At 34.7% G+C, this 21,212-nt stretch overlaps 1 protein-coding gene and 1 long non-coding RNA gene across 2 annotated transcripts in view; both read right to left on the minus strand.

Moving 5' to 3' along the window:
• LOC310919706 (methanethiol oxidase-like) overlaps positions 1-18,356 on the minus strand; it is a 37,770-nt gene extending 19,414 nt beyond the window's left edge. Inside the window, 7 exon segments of the mRNA XM_083879168.1 lie at positions 1,781-1,959; positions 5,328-5,510; positions 8,224-8,344; positions 10,403-10,588; positions 12,962-13,074; positions 14,366-14,422; positions 17,388-18,356. Coding sequence (XP_083735294.1) covers positions 1,781-1,959; positions 5,328-5,510; positions 8,224-8,344; positions 10,403-10,588; positions 12,962-13,074; positions 14,366-14,422; positions 17,388-17,391 — 843 coding nt within the window. The 5' untranslated portion in view covers positions 17,392-18,356.
• LOC310919708 lies at positions 8,467-9,977 on the minus strand. Its single transcript, XR_014591845.1, has 2 exons — positions 9,879-9,977; positions 8,467-8,973 (listed from the first exon to the last, which is right to left on the minus strand). It is a non-coding gene; the product is annotated as an uncharacterized lncRNA (long non-coding RNA).
• Positions 18,357-21,212: the final 2,856 nt, after the last annotated feature.

Below are 21,212 nucleotides of genomic sequence, written 5' to 3' on the forward strand. Positions count from 1 at the left end.
AATTCCAGGGGGAAAACACCCCTAAACCCCCCAAAATTCCAGGGGAAAAACCCTAAAACCTCTGGAATTCCGTGGGAAAACCCCAGGAATTCCATGGATAAACCTCAGGAGTTGCACAGAAAAAACACCAAAAATTCTATCGCAAAAAAGCCGATTTTTGGTGGATTTTGCGCAAAAATTGCCAAAATTCCACTTAAAAACCCCAAATTTTTACAGATTTTGCCAAAAAACCTTAAGAACTCCATGGAAAAACCCAAGAATTTCATGGTAAGAAACCCTAAAACCCCAAGAATTCCATGGAGAAACCCCAAGAATTCAGTGAAGAAACCCCAGAAACTGCATTGAAAAAACCTCCAGTTTTTGGTGGATTTTGCTCTAAAATCGCCAAAATTCAGGGGAAAAATCCCAAAATTCAGGGGAAAAAACCCTAAAAACTCAATAATTCCATGGGGAAAAAACCCAAGAATTCTATGGTAAGAAACTCTAAACCCATGAAAAATCCATGAAAAAAATCCCAGAAATTTCATAGAAAAAAATGCCGATTTTTGCCGTATTTTGCCCTAAAATCACCAAAATTTCACTTAAAAAACCCCAATTTTTTAAAGATCTTTACCCAAAACCACCAAGAATCCCATGGAAAAAAACCCCAAACCTGAAGAAATCCATGGGAAAACCCCAGGAATTCAGTGGAAAAAACCCGGAAATTTCATCGTAAAAACCCCCAATTTTCGGCCGATTTTGCTCTAAAATCGTCAAAATTCCATGTAAAAACCCCGAAATTTTTACAAATTTTTGCCCAAAAACCTCCAGAATTCCATGGAAAACCCCAAAAACTCCATGGAAAAATCCCATAAAACCCCAAGAATTTAAATGGAAAAACACCAGAAATTCATTGCAAAAACCGCTGATTTTCGCCGGATTTTGCTGTAAAATCGCCAAAATTCCACATAAAAACTCCCAATTTTTTCCCAAAATCCCCGGAATTCACCTGTTTTTTATAAAACCTCTGGATGTGGCGGCTGAGGGCGCAGCCCACGAATCCCTGTGCGGCCTGGGGCTGGTGCAGGAAGCGGATCTCCAGGGGGACGGAGCCCCGGCCCAGCTCCAGGGCAGGGGGAGCCCGGGGGGAAAACACCTGCAATTCCAGGGGGAAAACACCCCTAAAACCCCCAAAATTCCAGGGGAAAAACCCTAAAACCACCAAATTCCATGGGGAAAACCAGGAATTCCATGGATAAACCTCAGGAGATGCACAGAAAAACACCAAAAATTCTATCGCAAAAAAGCCGATTTTTGGTGGATTTTGCGCAAAAATTGCCAAAATTCCACTTAAAAACCCCAAATTTTTACAGATTTTGCCAAAAAACCTTAAGAACTCCATGGAAAAACCCAAGAATTTCATGGTAAGAAACCCTAAAACCCCAAGAATTCCATGGAGAAACCCCAAGAATTCAATCAAGAAACCCCAGAAACTGCATCGAAAAAATCCCCAGTTTTTGGTGGCTTTTGCTCTAAAATCGCCAAAATTTCACGTAAAACACCCAAATTTTTTTACAGATTTTGCCCAAAACCACAAAGAATTCCATGGAAAACCCCCAATAATCCCATGGCAAAAACCATAAAACCTCAAGAAATCCATGGGAAAACCCCCAAGAATTCCATGAAAAAAACCTGGAAATTTCATCGTAAAAACCCCCAATTTTCGCCGTATTTTGCCCTAAAACCGCCAAAATTCCACATAAAAACTCCCAATTTTTTACAGATTTCACCCAAAATTCACCTGTTTTTTATAAAACCTCTGGATGTGGCCGCTGAGGGCGCAGCCCACGAACCCCTGTGCGGCCTGGGGCTGGTGCAGGAACCGGATCTCCAGGGGGACGGAGCCCAGGCCCAGGTCCAGCTGCTGCAGGAGCCGATGCTCGTCCCAGTCCCAAACGTTCAAATGGCGCCCATAGAGACCTGGGGGGGAAAGGGTTAAAAATGGGGCCAAAATTCAGTTTTTTAAAGTGGAAAATAATAAAAAAGTTTTATTTTTAGAAGGAGGAATTGGTAAAAAAAAATTGGGTTTGGGAAGTGGGAGTTTGGGGAAAATTCGGAGTGGAAATCGGTGAAAATTTTGATTTTTTTTAGAGCGGAAATTAATTAAAAAAACCCATTTGGAGAAGTGGAAATTCCTGAAAAATTCCATTTTCCAAAATTCCATTCCAAAAGTGGAAATTTGTCAAAAATAATCCGTTTTGAAAAGTGGAAATTCCTAAAAAAAACCCCACAAATTTTTAGAGTGGAAATTAGTAAAAAAATCCCGTTTTGAAAAATGGAAATGCTAAAAAAAATTCAATTTTTCAGAGCAGGAATTGGTAAAAAAAGTCCCATTTTTGCTGTGAAAAATACAATTTTTTATGAATTTCCACTATAAAAAAATTGGATTTTTGGAGGAATTTCTGATCTGAAAAATTCAATTTTAATGAATTTTTGCTCTAAAAAGTTGATTTTTTTTTTTTTTTAATTTCTGCTCTGAAAAAATCAATTTTTGATGAATTTTGGCTCTTAAAAAAAGGAATTTTTACTGTATTTCTACTCTAAAAATTTCAATTTTTGATAAATTTGTGCTCAAAAAAACGGAATTTTTACTGTATTTCTGCTCTAAAAAGGTCAAATTTTGATGAAATTTTGCTCTAAAAAAATGGAATTTTTACCGCATTTTTACTCTAAAAAATTCAATTTTTGATGAATTTTTGTTCTAAAAAATTCAATTTTTTTTTGAATCTCCACTCTAAAAATTTGATTTTTTTAGGATTTTCTGCTCTCAAAATTCATTTTTAATGCATTTTCACTCTAAAAAAATTCCATTTTTTAGGAATTTCTGCTCCGAAGAATTCACTTTTTTAGGAATTTCTGCTCTAAAAAAATTGGATTTTTAAGGTATTTCAGCTCTGAAAAATTCAATTTTTGGGGAATTTCAGCTCTAAAAAAATTAAATTTTTGAGGTGTTTCGGCTCCGAAAAATTCACTTTTTTAGGAATTTTTGCTCTTAAAAAATCAAATTTTAATTAATTTTTGCTCTAAAATTGATTTTTTTTTGAATTTCTGCTCTGAAAAACTGAATTTTTTACAAATTTTTGCTCTGGAAAATTGGAATTTTTACCGTATTTCTACTCTAAAAAATTCAGTTTTAAACAAATTTTTGCTCTAAAAAAATTCAATTTTTTATCAATTTCTGCTCTGAAAAATTCGATTTTTTAGGAATTTCCGCTCTCAAAAATTCATTTTTTTAATGGATTTTCACTCTAAAAAATTGAATTTTTCAAGAATTTCGGCTGTGAAAAATTGAATTTTTTACGAATTTTTGCTCTAAAACCCTGAATTTTTTTTGAATTTTCTCCTCTTAAAAAATTCATTTTTTAATGAGTTTTTGCTCCAAAAAATCAACTTTTTTTGGAATTTCTGCTCTAAAAAATGGAAATTTTGATGAATTTTTGCTCTAAAAATGGAATTTTTACTGTATTTCTGCTCTAAAAAATTCAAATTTTGATGAATTTTTGCTCTAAAAAAAAATGTAATTTTTACCGCATTTTTACTCTAAAAAATTCAATTTTTGACGAACTTTTGCTCTAAAAAAATTCAATTTTTTTTTTGAATTTCCACTCTAAAAATTTGAATTTTTTAGGGATTTTTGCTATGAAAAATTCATTTTTTAATGGATTTTCACTCTAAAAAAATTCAATTTTTTAGGAATTTCTGCTCTTAAACAATCAGTGTTTTATGAATTTCTGCGCTAAAAAAAATTAGGTTTTTGTTTTAAAAAAACTGAATTTTTACCATATTGCTACTCTAAAAAATTCAATTTTTGACCAATTTTCGCTCTAAAAAAATTCAATTTTTGAGAGAATTTTTGCTCCAAAAAATCAAATTTTTTTTGGAATTTCTGCTGCAAAAACTTCACTTTTTTAGGAATTTTTGCTCTTAAAAAATCAAATTTTAATAAATTTTCGCTCTAAAAAATCGATTTTTTTTGGAATTTCTGCTCTAAAAAATGGAATTTTTACTGTATTTCTGCTCTAAAAAATTCAAATATTGATGAATTTTTGTTCTAAAAAATTCAATTTTTTTTTGAATCTCCACTCTAAAAATTTGATTTTTTTAGGATTTTCTGCTCTCAAAATTCATTTTTAATGCATTTTCACTCTAAAAAAATTCAATTTTTTAGGAATTTCTGCTCCGAAAAATTCACTTTTTTAGGAATTTCTGCTCAAAAAAAATTGGATTTTTAAGGTATTTCAGCTCCGAAAAATTCAATTTTTGGGGAATTTCAGCTCTAAAAAATTTGAATTTTTGAGGCATTTCCACTCTCAAAAACGGAACTTTTAAGGAAATTTTGCTCTAAAAAAATCAATTTTTAATTAATTTTTGCTCCCAAAAATCGACTTTTTTTGGAATTTCTGCTCTGAAAAATAGAATTTTTTAATAAATTTCTGCTGTAAAAAATTGAATTTTTTACGAATTTTCACTCTAAAAAAATCGAATTTAAGGGGGATTTTTTTGCCATAAAAAAATCAATTTTTTTTTTTATTTTTTGCTGTAAAAATTTCAATTTTTTGGAGAATTTCCCACTGACCTTTGTGCACATGGGCGGGGTCGAAGCCCCCGGCGAGGGCCCTGGGGACGCCCCACTCGGAGCTGAGCAGGACCTTGTGCCGGGGCTGGTACCAGAAGTCGTAGCCCAGCGAGGGAAATTTTCCACCTTTTTTACCCCAAAAATAGAATTTTCCCCAAATTTCCACCCACAGAAACAATTCCACCCCAAAAATGTGATTTTTTCTGGAATTTCTGCTCTCAAAAATGGCATTTTTAAGGAAAGTTTGCTCTCAAAAATACAATTTTTTAGGAATTTCTGCTCTAAAAAAATTGGATTTTTAAGGTATTTCAGATCCGAAAAATTCAATTTTTAGGAATTTTCACTCTAAAAAAATTGAATTTTTGAGGTATTTCTGTTCCAAAAAATTCAATTTTTAGGAATTTTCACTCTAAAAAAATTCAATTTTTAGGAATTTTCACTCTAAAAAAATTCAATTTTTTATGAATTTTTCGCTCTTAAAAAAAATCAATTTTTAATGAATTTTTGCTTAAAAATCGACTCTTTTTTTGGAATTTCTGCTCTAAAAAATTTAAATTTTTTAGGAATTTTCACTCTAAAAAAATTGAATTTTTTAAGAATTTTCGCTCTAAAAAAATCGAATTTAAGGGGGATTTTTTTGCCATAAAAAAATCAATTTTTTTTTTATTTTTTGCTGTAAAAATTTGAATTTTTTGGAGAATTTCTCACCGACCTTTGTGCACATCGGCGGGGTCGAAGCCCCCGGCGAGGGCCCTGGGGACGCCCCACTCGGAGCTGAGCAGGACCTTGTGCCGGGGCTGGTACCAGAAGTCGTAGCCCAGCGAGGGAAATTTTTCACCTTTTTCCCAATTTCCTTTCACTTCAAACGTTTCTCCATCCAGGAGGATGAAAGTGCCTGGAAAAAATGGAAAAAAAAATCAGTTTGGAGGGATTTATTGTATTATTATTATTAATATTATTACTATTATTAATTATTAGTGTTACTATGATTAGGGTCAAAGTACCTGGAAAAAAATTCCAAAAGATTTTATTTAATTTAAAATTATTTTAAATAATTTTTAAATAATTTTAAATAATAAATAATAATTTTAAATAATAATTTTAAATAATTTTTAAATAATAATTTTAAATTATTTTAATTTAATTTATTGAATTTAATTCAATTTTTGGAGAGATTTATTGAGGCTTAAATAAAGGAAATTTTTTTATAAATTGTATTTATTTTTATTATTATTATGTGTTTATTATTATTATTATTGCTAATTATTAGTGTTACTATGATTAAGATCAAAGTTCCTGGAAAAAATTCCCAAAAAATTCGATTTTTGGAGAGAATTATTGAGGTTTAATAAATCAATTTTTTTAAAATTTTATATTTATTTTGATGAATTATTTTTATTACTATCGTTATTATTAATTATTATTATTTATTATTGTTATTGTAATTAGGATGAAAGTGCCTGGGAAAAATACCAAAAAAATTCGATTTTTGGAGAGATTTACTGATGTTTAACAGAGCAAATTATTTAATGTTATTATTACTATTATTATTATTATTATTGCTATTATTAATTATTAGTGTTACTATGATTAGGGTCAAAGTGCCTGGAAAAAATTCCCAAAAGATTTCAATTTAATTCAATTTTTGGAGAGATTTATTGAGGTTTAAATAAAGCAAATTATTTTTTAAATTGTATTTATTTTTATTATTACTATGTATTTATTATTATTAATAATAACAATTGTTACTATGATTAGGATCAAAGTACCTGGAAAAAAACCCAAAAAAATTAAATTTAATTCAATTTTTGGAGAGATTTATTGAGGTTTAATAAAGGAAATTATTTTTAAAATTTTATTTATTTTTAGTATTATTATGTATTGATTATTATTATTATTATTAATTATTAGTGTTACTATGATTAAGATCAAAGTGCCTGGAAAAAATTCCCAAAAAATTCAATTTTTGGAGAGAATTATTGAGGTTTAATAAATCAATTTTTTTAAAATTTTATATTTATTTTGATTAATTATTTTTATTACTATCGTTATTATTAATTATTATTATTTATTATTGTTATTATAATTAGGATGAAAGTGCCTGGAAAAAAATCAAAAAAAATTCGATTTTTGGAGAGATTTACTGATGTTTAACAGAGCAAATTATTTAATGTTATTATTACTATTATTATTATTATTATTATCGCTATTATTAATTATCAGTGTTACTATGATTAGGATCAAAGTGCCTGGAAAAAATTCCCAAAATTTCGATTTTTGGAGAGAATTGTTGAGGTTTAAATAAAGCAAATTATTTTAAAAATTCTATTTATTTTTATTATTACTATGTATTCATTACTATTATTATTGCTATTATTAATTATTAGTGTTACTATGATTAGGATCAAAGTGCCTGGAAAAAATTCCCAAAAATTTCGATTTTTGGAGAGAATTGTTGAGGTTTAATAAAGCAATATTTTTTTATTTATTTTTATTAATTTTTAATTCTACTATTACTATTATTATTAACGATTATTAATTATTATTGTTAGTATAATTAGGATGAAAGTGCTTGGAAAAAAATAAAAAAAAAATCGATTTTTGGAGAGATTTACTGATGTTTAACAGAGCAAATTATTTAATGTCATTATTACTATTATTATTACTATTATTATTGCTATTATTAATTATTAGTGTTACTATGATTAAGATCAAAGTACCTGGAAAAAATAAAGAAAAATTCAATTTAATTCAATTTTTGGAGAGAGTTATTGAAGCTTAAATAAAGGAAATTATATTTTAAATTGTATTTGTTTTTTTTATTATTATGTATTCATTATTATTATTATTAATAATAATTATTATTGTTACTATGATTAGGAAGAAAGTGCCTGGAAAAAAATCCAAAAAAAAAATTTAATTTTTGGAGAGATTTGCTGATGTTTAATAAAGTCAATGACTTCAAAATTACTATTACTATTATTATTATTAATAATAATTATTCTTATTACTATGATTAGAATAAAAGTGCCTGGAAAAAATTTTTTAAAAAATCAGTTTCGATGAATTTATTGAGGTTTAAATAAAGAAAATTACGTATTTATTCACATTTATTTCTATTTATTTTTAATTTTTATTATGTTATTATCCCTAAATTTTTCCTTCCTAATGTCAGAAACGAGAATTTTGGGAATTTTTTGGGAATTTCAGACTTTTTCCTTAATCCCAGGTGATTTTTCATCCCTAAAATTTGACGTTTTTGAAATTTTCTATTTTTAATTCCAGGTAATTTTTTATCCCTAAAATTTTTTTATCCTTAAATTTTCTATTCCTAAATTTTCTATTTTTAACTCCAAGTGATTTAAAATTCTCTAAATTTTTATAGGCAAAGAATCCTAAAAATCCCCATTTTTTTTTTTTAATTTAACATAAAAACCACCTGGAAAATCAATTAAAAAAACGCTAAAAATTCGATTTTTTGAGCAGGAATGTGCTAAAAAATGCTAAAAAAAAGCTGGAAAATTCCAAATATTTTGTGGATTTTGTAAGAGGATGATGGGGAAATGAAATTTTTTGGGATTTTTAGGGAATTTTGGGGAATTTCCAACCTTTCCCGTTGCCCTGGGGATCCCCCAGGCAGCTGATGAGGATTTCCCCCGAGCCCAGGCAGTGACAGGTGTGGGGAAAGGCCGCCTTGGCCTTCTGGAATAATTCCTCGGGTTCCACCACCTGGAAATGGGAAAAAAAGGGGGAAAATTAGGGGAAAAGGTCAGGAAAAAATCAAGATAAAAGGGAAAAAATTTGGGAAAAAATTGGGGGAAAATTTGGGAAAAAATTGGGGAAAATTGGGGAAAATCGGGGAAATAATCGGGGAAAAAATTGGGAAAAGTCAGGGGAAAATTCAGAGAAAAAATGGGAAAAAAGGGGGGAAATTTGGGGGAAAAAGGGAAAAAAGGTCAGGAAAAAAAATCTAGGGAAAATCAGGAATAAAAGGGAAAAATTCAGGGGAAAATCAGGAAAAATTAGGGAAAGAAAAAGTGGGAAAATTTCACGGCAAAAAATTCAGAGAAAAATTCAGAAATAATCAGGGAAATAAGTGGAAAAATTCAGGGGATAAAGGGAAAAAATCAGGGGAAAAGGGGAAAAATTTAGGGGAAAGAAGGGAAAAAACAGAGAAAAAATTGGAAAAAGTTGGAGAAAAAATCGTGAAAAATCAGGGAAAAAAACTGGGATCAAAGGATGGAAAAAGGGAAAAATAAGTGGAAAAAAGCAGGAGAAAAATGGGAATAATGGGAAAAATCCCTGGTGTGGGGAAAGGCAGCGTTGGCCTTCTGGAATAATTCCTCGGGTTCCACCACCTGGAAATGGGGAAAAAAGGGGGAAAATTAGGGGAAAACCAGGGAAAAAATCAGGAAAAAAATTGGGATAAAAGGAAAAAAATTGGGAAAATTTTGGGAAAAATCGGGGGGAAAATTGGGGGAAAAATCAGAGAAAAATCAGAGGAAAAAAAGGGGTGGAAAGGGAAAAAATTTGAGGAAAAATCAGGGGGAAAAGGGGAAAAAGTCAGGGGAAAAAGGGGGAAAAATCAGGGAAAAAATCAGGAAAAGATCAGGAAGAAAATCAGGGGGAAAAAAGGGGAAAAAATATGGGGGAAAAAGGGGGAAAATTCAGGGGGAAAAAGGGAAAAATCAGGGAAAAAAGGGTAAAAAAGTCAGGAAAAAATCAGGGAAGAAAAGGAAAAAATCAGGGAAAAAATTGGGAGGAAAAAGGGAAAAAAATGAGAAAAAATCCAGGAAAAAAGGGGGGAAATTCAAGGGGAAAAGGAAAAAAATAAGAGAAAAAAAAAAAGGAGAAAAAATTCAAGAGAAAAAAGGGGGGAAATGAGGGGAAGAAAGGGGGATAAAGGTCAGGAAAAAATCAGGGAAGAAAGGAAAAAAATCAGGGAAAAATTCAGAGGAAAAAGAGGAAAAATCAGGGAAAAAAAGGGGAAAAATTCAGGGGAAAAATCAGGGGAAAAAAGGGGGAAAATTCAGGGGGGGAAAGGGAAGAAAATCAGGGGGAAAAATCAGGGGGAAAATCAGGGAAAAAGAGGAGAAAATCAGGAAAAAAACAGGGGGGAAATCAGGAATAAAAGGAAAAAAAATCAGGGAAAAAAACAGGAACAAATTCAGGGGGAAAAAGGGGGAAAAATTCAGGGGAAAAAAAGTGAAAAAATCAGGAAAAAAAGGGGGAAAATCAGGAAATGAAGCAGAACAGCCCAAACCTTGTGCAGGCGGGGGGCCCTGGGGTCGGTCCTGACGTCCACGATGTGGATGCAGGAGGAGATGAGGCCAGGCAGGATGGGGAGAGGGGAAAAAAAGGAGTGAAAAAAAAACAGAGAAAAAAGGGGAAAAGTTGGGAAAAAAATCAGAAAAAAAAGGGAAAAAAAATCAGGAAAAAAAAAGGGAAAAAAGGGAAAAACATCAGGGAAAAAACCAGAAAAAATGGGAAAAAATCAGGGAAAAAAAGGGGGAAAAAATTGGGGAAAAAAGAGAAAAAAGTGAAAAAATCACTGAAAAAAGGGAAAAAAAAACAGGAAAAAAATCACAGAAAAATCAGGGAAAGAAACAGAAAGAATTAGGGGAAAAAAAGAAAAATTCAGGGAAAAAATAAGAGACAAAATCACCAATAAAAGCAGAAAAAAATGCGGAAAAAAATGCGGGGAAAAAAAATTAGGAAAAAAAAATCATGGAAAAAAGCAGAAAAAAATCACAGAAAGAAAGGAGGAAAAGGATGAAAAGGCCAAACCTTGTGCAGGCGGGGGGCCCTGGGGTCGGTCCTGACGTCCACGATGTGGATGCGGGAGGAGATGAGGCCGGGCAGGATGAGGAAATCCCGGGATTTGGTGGGATCCCCGTGGCAGCTGCTGCAGATGTTCCAGCCCGAGTGGTGCAGCTCGTCCCCCACGTTGGGCATGGGCAGACGGTGGATCACCTGGGGGAATACAGGGAGAAAAATCCAAAATTTTCCTGGATTTTCTTGGATTTTTTCCTGTTGTTCCTGAATTTTCCTGAATTTTCCTGGATTTTTCTGAATTTTCCTGAATTTTCCTGGAATTTCCAGGAATTTCCCAGATTTCAGCCCCTGGCAGTGCTGGGGAAGAAGTCGAGATCCTGAATCTTCCCAGATTTGAGGATTTGGGATTTTCCCAGATTCGGGATCCCAGTTTTTCCCAGATTCCCCCAGATTTTCCCAGATTCGGGATCCAGGATTCTCCCGGATTTGGGACTCCAGATTGTCCCACATTCAGGATCCCAAATTCTCCCAGATATGGGGACTGAGATTATGGGTTCTCCTGGTTTTGGGACCCCAGATTCTCCCAGATTTTCCCAGATTTGGGACCCCAGATTCCCCTGAATTTGGGATCCTGGATTCTTCCGGATTCAAGGATTTGGGCGCCCAGATTTGGAACCCCAGACTCTCCCAGATTTTTCCAGAATCTCCCAGATATGGGACTCCAGATTCTCCTGCATTTTCCCACATTTGGGACCCCATATTCTTCCAGATTGCCCCAGATTTGGGATCCTGTATTTTCCCAGATTCTCCCAGATTTGGGACTGCAAATTCTCCAGGATTCTCCCATATTTAGGACCCCAGATTCTCCCAGATTTGGGATCCCAGATTTCCCCAGATTATCCCAGATTGTCCCAGATTCGGGAACCCAGATTCTACCAGATTCAGGATCCTGCATTCTTCTGGATTTGGGATTCTGGATTTGGGGATTTAGGACCCTAGATTCTCCCAGATTCTCCCAGATTTGGGATCCAGGATTCTCCTGGATTTCGGGATTTGAGACTGCAGATTCTCCCAGATTTGGGACCCCAGATTCTGCCAGATTTGGGGATTTGGGATCCCAGATTCTTCTGTATTTTCCCAGATTCAGGATCTCAGACTTTCCCAGATTCTCCTGGTTTTTCCCAGCTTCTCCCAGATTTGGAGCCTCAGAATCTCCTGGATTTTCCCAGATTTTGGACTGCAAATTCTCCAGGATCTCCCCAGATTTGAGACCCCAAATTCTCCCGCATTTGGGGACTTGAGATTATGGATCCTCTTGGGTTTGGGATCCCAGAGTCTCTCGGATTTAGGATCCCAGATTCTCCCAAATTGTCCCAGGTTTGGGACCGCAAATTCTCCAGGATTTTCCCAGATTCGGGATCCCAGGTTCTCCCAGAATCTCCTGGATTTTCCTAGATTTGGCATTCCAGATTTCCCCGGATTATCCCAGATTTTCCCAAATTCAGGAGCTCAGACTTTCCCAGATTTTCCCAGATTTGGGACCCCAAATTCTACAGGATTTCCTCAGATTTGAGATCCCAGATTTTCCCAGATTCAGGATCCCAAATTCTCCAGGATTTTCCCAGATTTGGGATCCTGGATTCTCTCAGATTTGGGGGTTTGAGATCCCAGATTCTTCTGGATTTGAGATCCCAGATTTTCCCAGATTCGGGATCTCAGACTCTCCCAGAATCTCACGGATTTTCCCAGATTTGGGACCCCAAATTCTCCAGGATTTTCCCAGATTCGGGACCCCAAATTCTCCAGGATTTTCCCAGATTTGGGACCCCAGATTCTCCTAGATTTGGGATTCCAAATTCTCCTGCATTTGGGGATTTGGGATCTCAGATTCTCCCACATTTGGAATCCTGGATTCTACCCGATTCGGGATCCTGGATTCTTATGGATTTGGGGATCTGGGATCCCAGATTCTCCCATATTTTCCCAGATTCTCCCAGATTTGGGACCCCAGAATCTCCTGGATTTTCCCAGATTTGGGACCCCAAATTCTCCCAGATTTTCCCACATTTGGGACCCCAAATTCTCCTAGATTCTCCCAGATTTTGGACCCCAAATTCTCCAGGATTTTCCCAGATTTGGGACCCCAAATTCTCCGGAATTTTCCCAGATTTGGGACCCCAAATTCTCCCGGATTTTCCCAGATTTGGGACCCCAAATTTTCCAGATTTTCCCACATTTGGGACCCCAAATTCTCCAGGATTTCCCCAGATTCAGGATCCCACATTTGGGGATTTGGGACCCCAGATTCTCCCAGATTTTGGACTCCAAATTCTCCAGGATTTTCCCACATTTGGGACCCCAAATTCTCCAGATTTTTCCCAGACTTGGGACTCCAAATTCTCCAGATTTTTCCCAGATTTGAGATCCCAAATTCTCCAGGATTTCCCCAGATTCAGGATCCCAGTTTTGGGGATTTGAGACCCCAGATTCTCCAGGATTTCCCCAGATTTGGGACCCCAGATTTTCCAGATTTTCCCACATTCTCCTGGATTTTCCCCAGTTCCCCCTGACCTTGCTGTAGTGTGGGGATTTGGGGTCCACGTCCACCGTGGCCAGGAAATCGGGGCGGCTGCTCCCCGTGTTCCTGTAGATGCAGGGCAGGTACAGCAGCTGCTCCCGGGGCCCTGGGGGTAAAAAACTGGGATTAATCTCCCCAAAATTCACATTTGTCGTGGTGTTAAATTCATTTTTTCTCTTCCTGATCCTAAGTCCTGAAATTTGGGATCAAATCGCCCCAAAATTTCAATTTTTCTTGGGTTTAAATTGAATTTTTCTGCCCCTGATCCCAAAGGAATTCCAGGATTTGAGAATTCTGGCCCAGGACTTGCAAAAATTTGGGATCAATCTCCCCAAAAATCCAATTTTTCCTGGTTTTAAATCCATTTTTTCTCTTCCTAATCCCAAATCCTGGAATTTGGGATAAAATCTCCCAAAATTCAAAATTTTCCTGGGTTTAAATTAATTTTTTTCTCCCCCTTGATCCCAAATTCCGGGATTTGGGAATTCTGAGGGCAAAATTTGGGATAAATCTCCCAAAATTCCAATTTTTTCTGGTTTTAAAACAGTTTTCTCTCTCCCTGATCCCAAATTCCAGGATTTGGGAATTCTGAGGGCAAAAATTTGGGATAAAATCTCCCAAAATTCCAATTTTTTCTGGTTTTAAATCAATTTTTCTGCCTCTTGATCCCAAAGGAATTCCAGGATTTGGGATAAATCTCCCCAAATTACAATTTTTCTTTGTTTTAAATCCATTTTTTTCTCTTCCTAATCCCAAGTCCTGGAATTCGGGATCAAATCTCCCCAAAATTCCAATTTTTCTTGAGTTTAAATCCATATTTTCTGCCTCTTTTCCCAAAGGAATTCAGGATTTGGGAATTCTGAGGATAAAATTTAGGATAAATCTCCCCAAATTCCAATTTTTCCTGGATTTAAATCCATTTTTATGCCCCTGATCACAAAGGAATTCCAGGATTTGAGAATTCTGGCCCAGAACTTGCAAAAATTTGGGATCAATCTCCCCAAAAATCCAATTTTTCCTGGTTTTAAATTCATTTTTTCTCTTCCTGATCCCAATTCCTGGAATTTGGGAATTCTGAGGGCAAAAATTTGGGATAAAATCGCCCAAAATTCAAAATTTTCCTGGGTTTAAACTGAATTTTTCTGCCCCTTGATTCCAAATCCTGTAATTTGGGAACTCAGAGGGCAATAATTTCGAATAAATCTCCCCAAAAATCCAATTTTTCATGAGTTTAAATCCATTTTCTCTCTTCCTGATCATAAATGCTGAAATTTGGGAATTCCAAGGGTAAAAAATTGGGATAAAATCGCCCAAAATTCCAAATTTTCTGGTTTTAAATCCATTTTCCTCCCTCTTTTCCCAGAGGAATTCCAGGATTTGGGAATTGTGTCCCTCACCTTTCATGGCCTCCAGAGGACTGGCATAGCCTGGACCGCAGGATCCACATTTTCCTGCTGGAAAACAACAAAAAAAGGGAAAAAATTCCATCAGTTCCTTGTCCCAAATATCCCAAAAATCCCAAAACTGCCCCCAAAAAATCCTGGGAGTTTGGGGGGTTCCATTGGTGCCTCAGGCCCTGGTTGTCATCTCTGTTTTCCAGCCTTAAATCCATGGAATTCCTCATTCCCCATTCCCAATTCCCCATTTCCCAGCCTTAAATCCATGGAATTTTTCAGTCTCAATTCCTCATTCCCAATTCCTCATTTCCATTTCCCAGCCTTGAATCCATGGAATTCCCAATTCTCAAATCCCCATTCCCCATTCCCAATTTTCCATTCCTTATTCCCAATTCCCAAATTCTCTTTCCCAATTCCCCATTCCCAGCCTTAAATCCCTGGAATTCCTCATTCCCCATTATTTCCCATTCCCTACTCCCAACTCCCAATTCCCAGCTTTAAATTGATGGAATTCCCCATTCCCAAATCCCAGTTCTTCATTCCCAATTCCCCATTCCCAACTCCTCATTCCTCATTCCCAATTCCCCTTTCCTGATTTCCAATTCCTCATTCCCCAGTTTCTCATTCCCAAGTCCCCATTTCATGGAATTCCCCATTCCCAATTTCCCCATTCCTCATTCCCCATTTCCCATCCCCAATTCCCAGCTTTAAATCCATGGAATTCCTCATCCCCAATTCCCCAATTTTCCATTCCCAATTCCCCATTCCCAGCCTTCAATCCATGGAATTCCCCATTCCCAATTCCCAAATCCCAATTTCCCATTCCCAATTTCTCATTCCCCATTTCCCAGCCTTAAATCCATGGAATTCCCCCATCCCAAATTCCCACATTCCCAACTCCCCATTCCCAATTCCTCATTTCTGTTTCCCAACCTTTAAATCCATGGAATTTTTCATTCCCAGTTCCTCATTCTTAATTCCCAATTCCCAGCATTAAATCCATGGAATTCCTCATTCCCAATTCCCCATTTCCCAGCCTTCAATCCATGGAATTCCCCCATTCCAAATTCCCAGTTTTCCATTTCCCTTTGCCAATTCCCATTTCCCAGCTTTACATCTACGGAATTCCTCATTTCCAATTCTTCATTTCTATTTTCCAGCCTTAAATCCATGGAAGTTTTCATTTCCAATTCCCCATTCCAGATTCCTCATTCCAGGAATTCCCCCGTTCCCAATTCCCAGTTTTCCATTTTCCTCATTCCCAATTCCCAAATTCTCATTCCCATTTCCCAGCCTTAAATCCATGGAATTCCCCATTCCCAATTCCCCATTCCAGGAAATAAAATATTGGAATTTACCCCAAATTTTGGGCCTTTAATTTGCTCATTTAAGAGAAAAAAATTGGATTTTTTTAACCAATTTTGAGCCTTGGATTTGCTCATTCCAGGGAAAAAAAAAAAATCAGAATTTATCCCAAATTTTGGGTTTTTCCTTTTGTTCATTCCAGGGAATAAAATAATTGGAATTTATCCCAAATTTTGCACCTTGGATTTGGTCATTCCACAGAATAAAACATGAAATTTAACCCAAATTCTGGGGCTTTTCCTTGTTTGTTCAAGGGGGAAAAAAAGTGGATTTTTTCCCAATTTTTGGCTCCTTCAGATGTCCCAAAGTGCCAAATCAGGAGGGAGAAATTTGGAAATTTTGAGGGGGGGGGGAAAAAAAGGGAATTTCTTTGGAATTCCAGGGTTTAATATCAAAATATTCCCAATTCCAGGAGTGGCAAATTTGGATTAAATTTGGGAAAAAAATCCAATTTAAATTAAATTAAAATTAAAATTAAAATTAAAATTAATATCAAAATTAAAACAATGGAGAAACCACTGGGAAAAAAATCCAGGAATTTTCAGGAATTTTCTCCCAAAAAAACCAAATTTTCAAGGAAATTTTAGGAATTCATTTTTCAGAGGATCCCAGCATTTATTCCTGATTTTTTTGGCTTAAAAATTCTCATTTTCAGCTAAAAATTCTCTCATTTTTCAGCTAAAAAAATCCTAATTTTTAGCTTTAAAAATCCTCATATTTGGCTCAAAATTTTCCTCATTTTTGGCTCAAAAATCCCTATTTTTTTTTCTGAAAAAAATTCCTAATTTTTGGCTCAAAAATTCCTCATTTTTAGCTAAAATATTCCTTATTTTTGGCTAAAAAATCCTCAATTTTGGCTACAAAAATTCCTCATTTTTGGTTCAAAATTCCTCATTTTTTTACTCAAAAAATTCCTTATTTTTGGCTCAAAAAATTCCTCACGTTTTGTTCAAAAATTCATAATTTTTACCCAAAAAATTCCTCATTTTTTGGCTCAAAAAATCCTCATTTTTGGCTAAAAAATTTAAATTTTAGCTTTAAAAAATCTTCAATTTTTGCTAAAAAAATCTTTATTTTTAGCTGAAAAAATCCTCAATTTTTGCTAAAAAGTTCCTTATTTTTGGCTCAAAAAATTCTCATTTTTGGGTCGAAAAATCCTCATTTTTATCCCAAAAATCCCGATTGTTTTCCCTCTTTAAATTCCCATGGAAACGTTTCCCGAGTTTTTGGCTCCTCCCATTTTTTGTCCTGGAGCCAAAAATTAAAATTCCTGGAAATCCCAAAGTTCAATCCTTAAAAAAACCCAAAAAAACCCCAAAATTTATAAATTTATGCCCAAAAATATTAAAAATATGAAGGAAAAGTTTAATCTTGAGCCTGAAATTTTTATTTCTCTTCCCAACCAACAAATCCAAAAGTTTTAGGAGTTTAAAGATTAAAAATTCTTAATTAATTAAAGGAAAAAATCAGACTTTAATGAAGGAATTGGCGCTATTAATTAAAATGTAATTAATTAAGGATTAATTAAATACAGAGAAAAATTGGACTTTAACCCCCCCCCCCACCCCCGAGAAGTGAAAATAGAAAAAAATTGGGATTTTTTTTAGGGATTTTTTGGGGTTTTTGGAGTTTTTTTGGGGATTTTTGGGTTCCTTACCCATGTTGGGTCACGGTGGGGATGAAAATTCCGAGATTTTCGGTGGATTTTTAAGGAGAAAAAGTCGGAAAAAGTCTCGGAAATGGGAAAGGAGAGAAAAAATAATTAAATAAATAAAAATAAAGGGGCGGGACTTGGGGGAGGAGCCCAAAGGAGGGGCCACAACACGGAAATAAATAAAAGTTTTTATTGATTTTTTTCGTTTATTTTTTTTCTCCATTTTTTGTTTATTTTTCCCAATTTTTGGTTTTATTTTTTCTCCATTTTTGGTTTGGGTTTTTTTGTTTTGTTTTGGTTTGGTTTTTTTCCTCCCATTTTTGGTCTATTTTTTTCTCCCATTTTTTGTTTATTTTTTTCCTGACTTTTTGGTTCACTTTTTTTCTGCATTTTGGGGCATTTTTTTCCTCCATTTTTGGTTTATTTTTTTCTCCATTTTTGGGGGATTTTTCCTCCATTTTTTGTCTATTTTTTCTCCCATTTTTGTTTTATCTTTTTCTCCTCTTTTGGTTTATCTTTTTCTGCATTTTGGGGTCATTTTTTCCTCATTTTTTGGGTTGTTTCCCTCTTTTTTTTTTTTTTTTTCTATTTTCCTCCCATATTTTTTCCTATTCCCCCCCCCCCCCTTTTTTTTTTTTTTTTTTTTTGCTATTTTCACTCCAATTTTAGGGGTTTTTTTCCCTCATTTTTGGGGCTGTTTTCCCCACATATTTTAAAAATTTCTCCTTCATTTTGGTTGTGTTTTTTTTTTTTTTTCTCCAATTTTGGGGTGGTTTTTTCCCCTCATTTTTGGGCAAATTTCCCCCTTTTTTGGGACTATTTTCCCCTCATTTTGGGGTCTGTTTTCCCTCATCTTTGAGCTATTTTTTCCCCCTTTTTGGGGCTATTTTCCCCTAATTTTTGGGCTCTTTATCCTAATTTTTGGAACTATTTTCCCCATTCTTGGGCTATTTTTTCCTCAATTTTTGGCAATTCCCCCCCTCCCCTTTTTGGCCTATTTTTCTCCCCTTTTTTGGGCTATTTTTCCTAATTTTTGGGGCTATTTCCCTCTCATTTTTGGGTCTGTTTTCCCTCATTTTTGGAATTATTTTTCCTCATTTTTGGGGCAATTTCCCCCCCTTTTTGGGGGCTGTTTTTCCTCATTTTTGGGGCTGTTTTACCCCCAAATTTTGGGAATTTTCCAGCCCAAACTCATCCATTTCCTCACCATTCCCACAACCCCAAAACCCCTCGGTGTATCCTAAACTCAGGAATTTCCTCCTTAAATCTTTATATAACAATATTTTAACCATAATTATATATAATAAGTGTTTAAATATTTATATTTAATATTTTAATATACAACTCTATACAATAAATATTTTAATTATTATTTTAATTGATTTTCTGGCACCTGGAAAAAGAGAATTTAACTAAATAGTTCCATTTTTAGCAGCACAAAAGGGCTCACCCCAAATCCAAATTATTCCAGAGATAAAAATCTCCTTTGGCTCAGAACAACTTCTTTAATTAGTCCTTAATTAATCCTTAATTATCCTAAAAAAATCCCTAAAAAAAATCCTCATTTTTTTACTCTGGAATTCATTGTGAGGATGAAAAATTTGGGTTTATTTCTAAAGAAAATTCCAAATTTTGGGAGCTCAGGGTTGTGGAATTTTTGTCCCACCCCAAATTTCATAAGGAAAAAACCAGGAATTAAAGGAATTAATTAAATGAGGCAAAAAATGGGAAATAAAAAAGAATTTTAAATGTGTTTAAGTGGTTTGTGTATTAAATATTAATTAATAGTTAAAGGTAAAATTTTACTTCATTAATTTCATTCTCTTGGTTTGATGGATCCAGGTGGAGAAAAAGGGGGAAAATTCTGATTTTTCAACCTCGAAATTCCACCCTGGAATTCTTTCCCTAAAGGAGAAAAAGAGGAAAAAAATCCAGTTAAATTCTTATTTCAATTTGAAATATGAATAAAATAATAATTATTAATAAATATTATATGAACAAACTACAAAAAATAAATCTAAAAAAGCAAACTTTAAAAAATAATACTTTAAACATAAATTTCTTTAAATTATTTTTATATTAATAATACTTTAAAAACATAATTAATAGTAAAATTCAAAATTAAATTTATCACAGATAATAGAAATCATTTATCCCTTTTAGGATGATTTTCCCCTCAATTTTTGGGGCTGTTTTTCCCCATTTTTGACTTTGTTTTTCCCCATTTTTGGGCTGGTTTTCCCCACGTTTGACCTTTTTCCCCTCAATTTCTGGGGCTCTTTCCCTCTCTTTTTTTAAAACTATTTTCCCTCTTTTTTGGGGCTCTCTCCTCCCATTTTGGGCTGGTTTTCCCCATTTTCCACCTGTTTTTTCCTCAATTTCTGGGGCTGTTTTTTCTCATTTTTAGGCTGTTTTTTCCTCATTTTTTTGGCTGTTTTCCCCCATTTTCAGCTATTTTCCCTCCCTTTTTTGGGCTGATTCCCCCTCATTTTTTGGTTTGTTTTTCTCTTTTTTTTTCCTATTTTCCCCATTTTTAGGCAGTTTTCCCCCCATTTTTGAACTGCTTTCCCCTCATTTTTTGGTCTGGTTTTCCCCCCATTTTTCACCTGTTTTTTCCTCAATTTTTGGGACTAATTCCCTCAAATTTTTCCTCATATTTTCCCATATATTAGTGGCTATTTCCCCCCATCTTGGCCTGTTTTTTCCTTATTTTTAGGCTATTTTCTTTAATTTTTGGGCCTGTTTTTCCCCATTTTTGGGCCTGTTCCCTCCCCCATTATTTCACTGTTTTTTCCTCATTTTTTGAGGCAAATTTCCCCCATTTTTTCCTCATTTTGGGGCTGTTTTTCCCATTTTGGGGGCCATTTTTCCCCATTTTTGGGGCTGTTCCCCCATTTTTTTTCGCTGTTTTCCTCATTTTGGGGCTGATTTCCCCCCTTTTTTTTTTCCCCACTGTTTTTCCCTCACTTTGAGGCTGTTTCCCCCCATTTTTTTCACTATTTTTTCCTCATTTTGGGGCCTGATTTCCCCCATTTTTTCCTGATTTTTTGGCTGATTTTCCCTCATTTTTGGGGGGTTGTTCTTTCCTCATTTTTGGGCCATTTCTCCCCATTTTTGGGGCCAATTTCCCCCATTTTTTGGCTGTTTTTTCCTAATTTTGGGGGCTGATTCCCCCCCTTTTTTTGGGGCTGTTTTTCCTCATTTTGAGGCTGCCCCAGGTGGGAAATTTTGGCCTCAGGTGAAAAATTTTTTTCCTCAGGTGGGAAATTTTGGCCTCAGGTGAAAAAATTTATCCTCAGGTGAAAAATTTTGGCCTCAGGTGGGAAATCTTCTCCTGAGGTGAAAAATTTTGTCCTCAGAAGAAAAATTTTTTCCTCAGGTGAGAAATTTTGGCCTCAGGTGAAAAATTTTTTCCTCAGGTGGGAAATTTTGCCCTCAGGTGGAAAAATTTTGTTCTCAGATGAAGAATTTTGGCCTCAGGTGAAAAAAATTTATCCTCAGGTGAAAAATTTTGTTCTCAGAGGAAAATGTTTTCCTCAGGTGGGAAATTTTGGTCTCAGGTGGGACAATTTTGTCCTCAGGTGAAAATTTTGGCCTCAAGTGGGAATTTTTTTTCCTCATGTGGGAAACTTTGGCCTCAGGGGAACAATTTTTTCCTCAGGTGAAGAATTTTGGCCTCAGGTGGAAAAATTTTAGTCTCAGGTGGGAAATCTTCTCCTGAGGTGAAAAATTTTGTCCTCAGGTGAAAAATTTTTGCCTCAGGTGAACAATTTTGTCCTCAGGTGGAAAAAAATTTGTTGTCAAGTGCCAAATTTTATCCTCAGGTGG

The sequence above is a fragment of the Zosterops lateralis genome, assembly GCF_965231275.1.
Source record: "Zosterops lateralis genome assembly, chromosome: 27".
In the NCBI taxonomy this organism is placed as follows: domain Eukaryota; kingdom Metazoa; phylum Chordata; class Aves; order Passeriformes; family Zosteropidae; genus Zosterops; species Zosterops lateralis.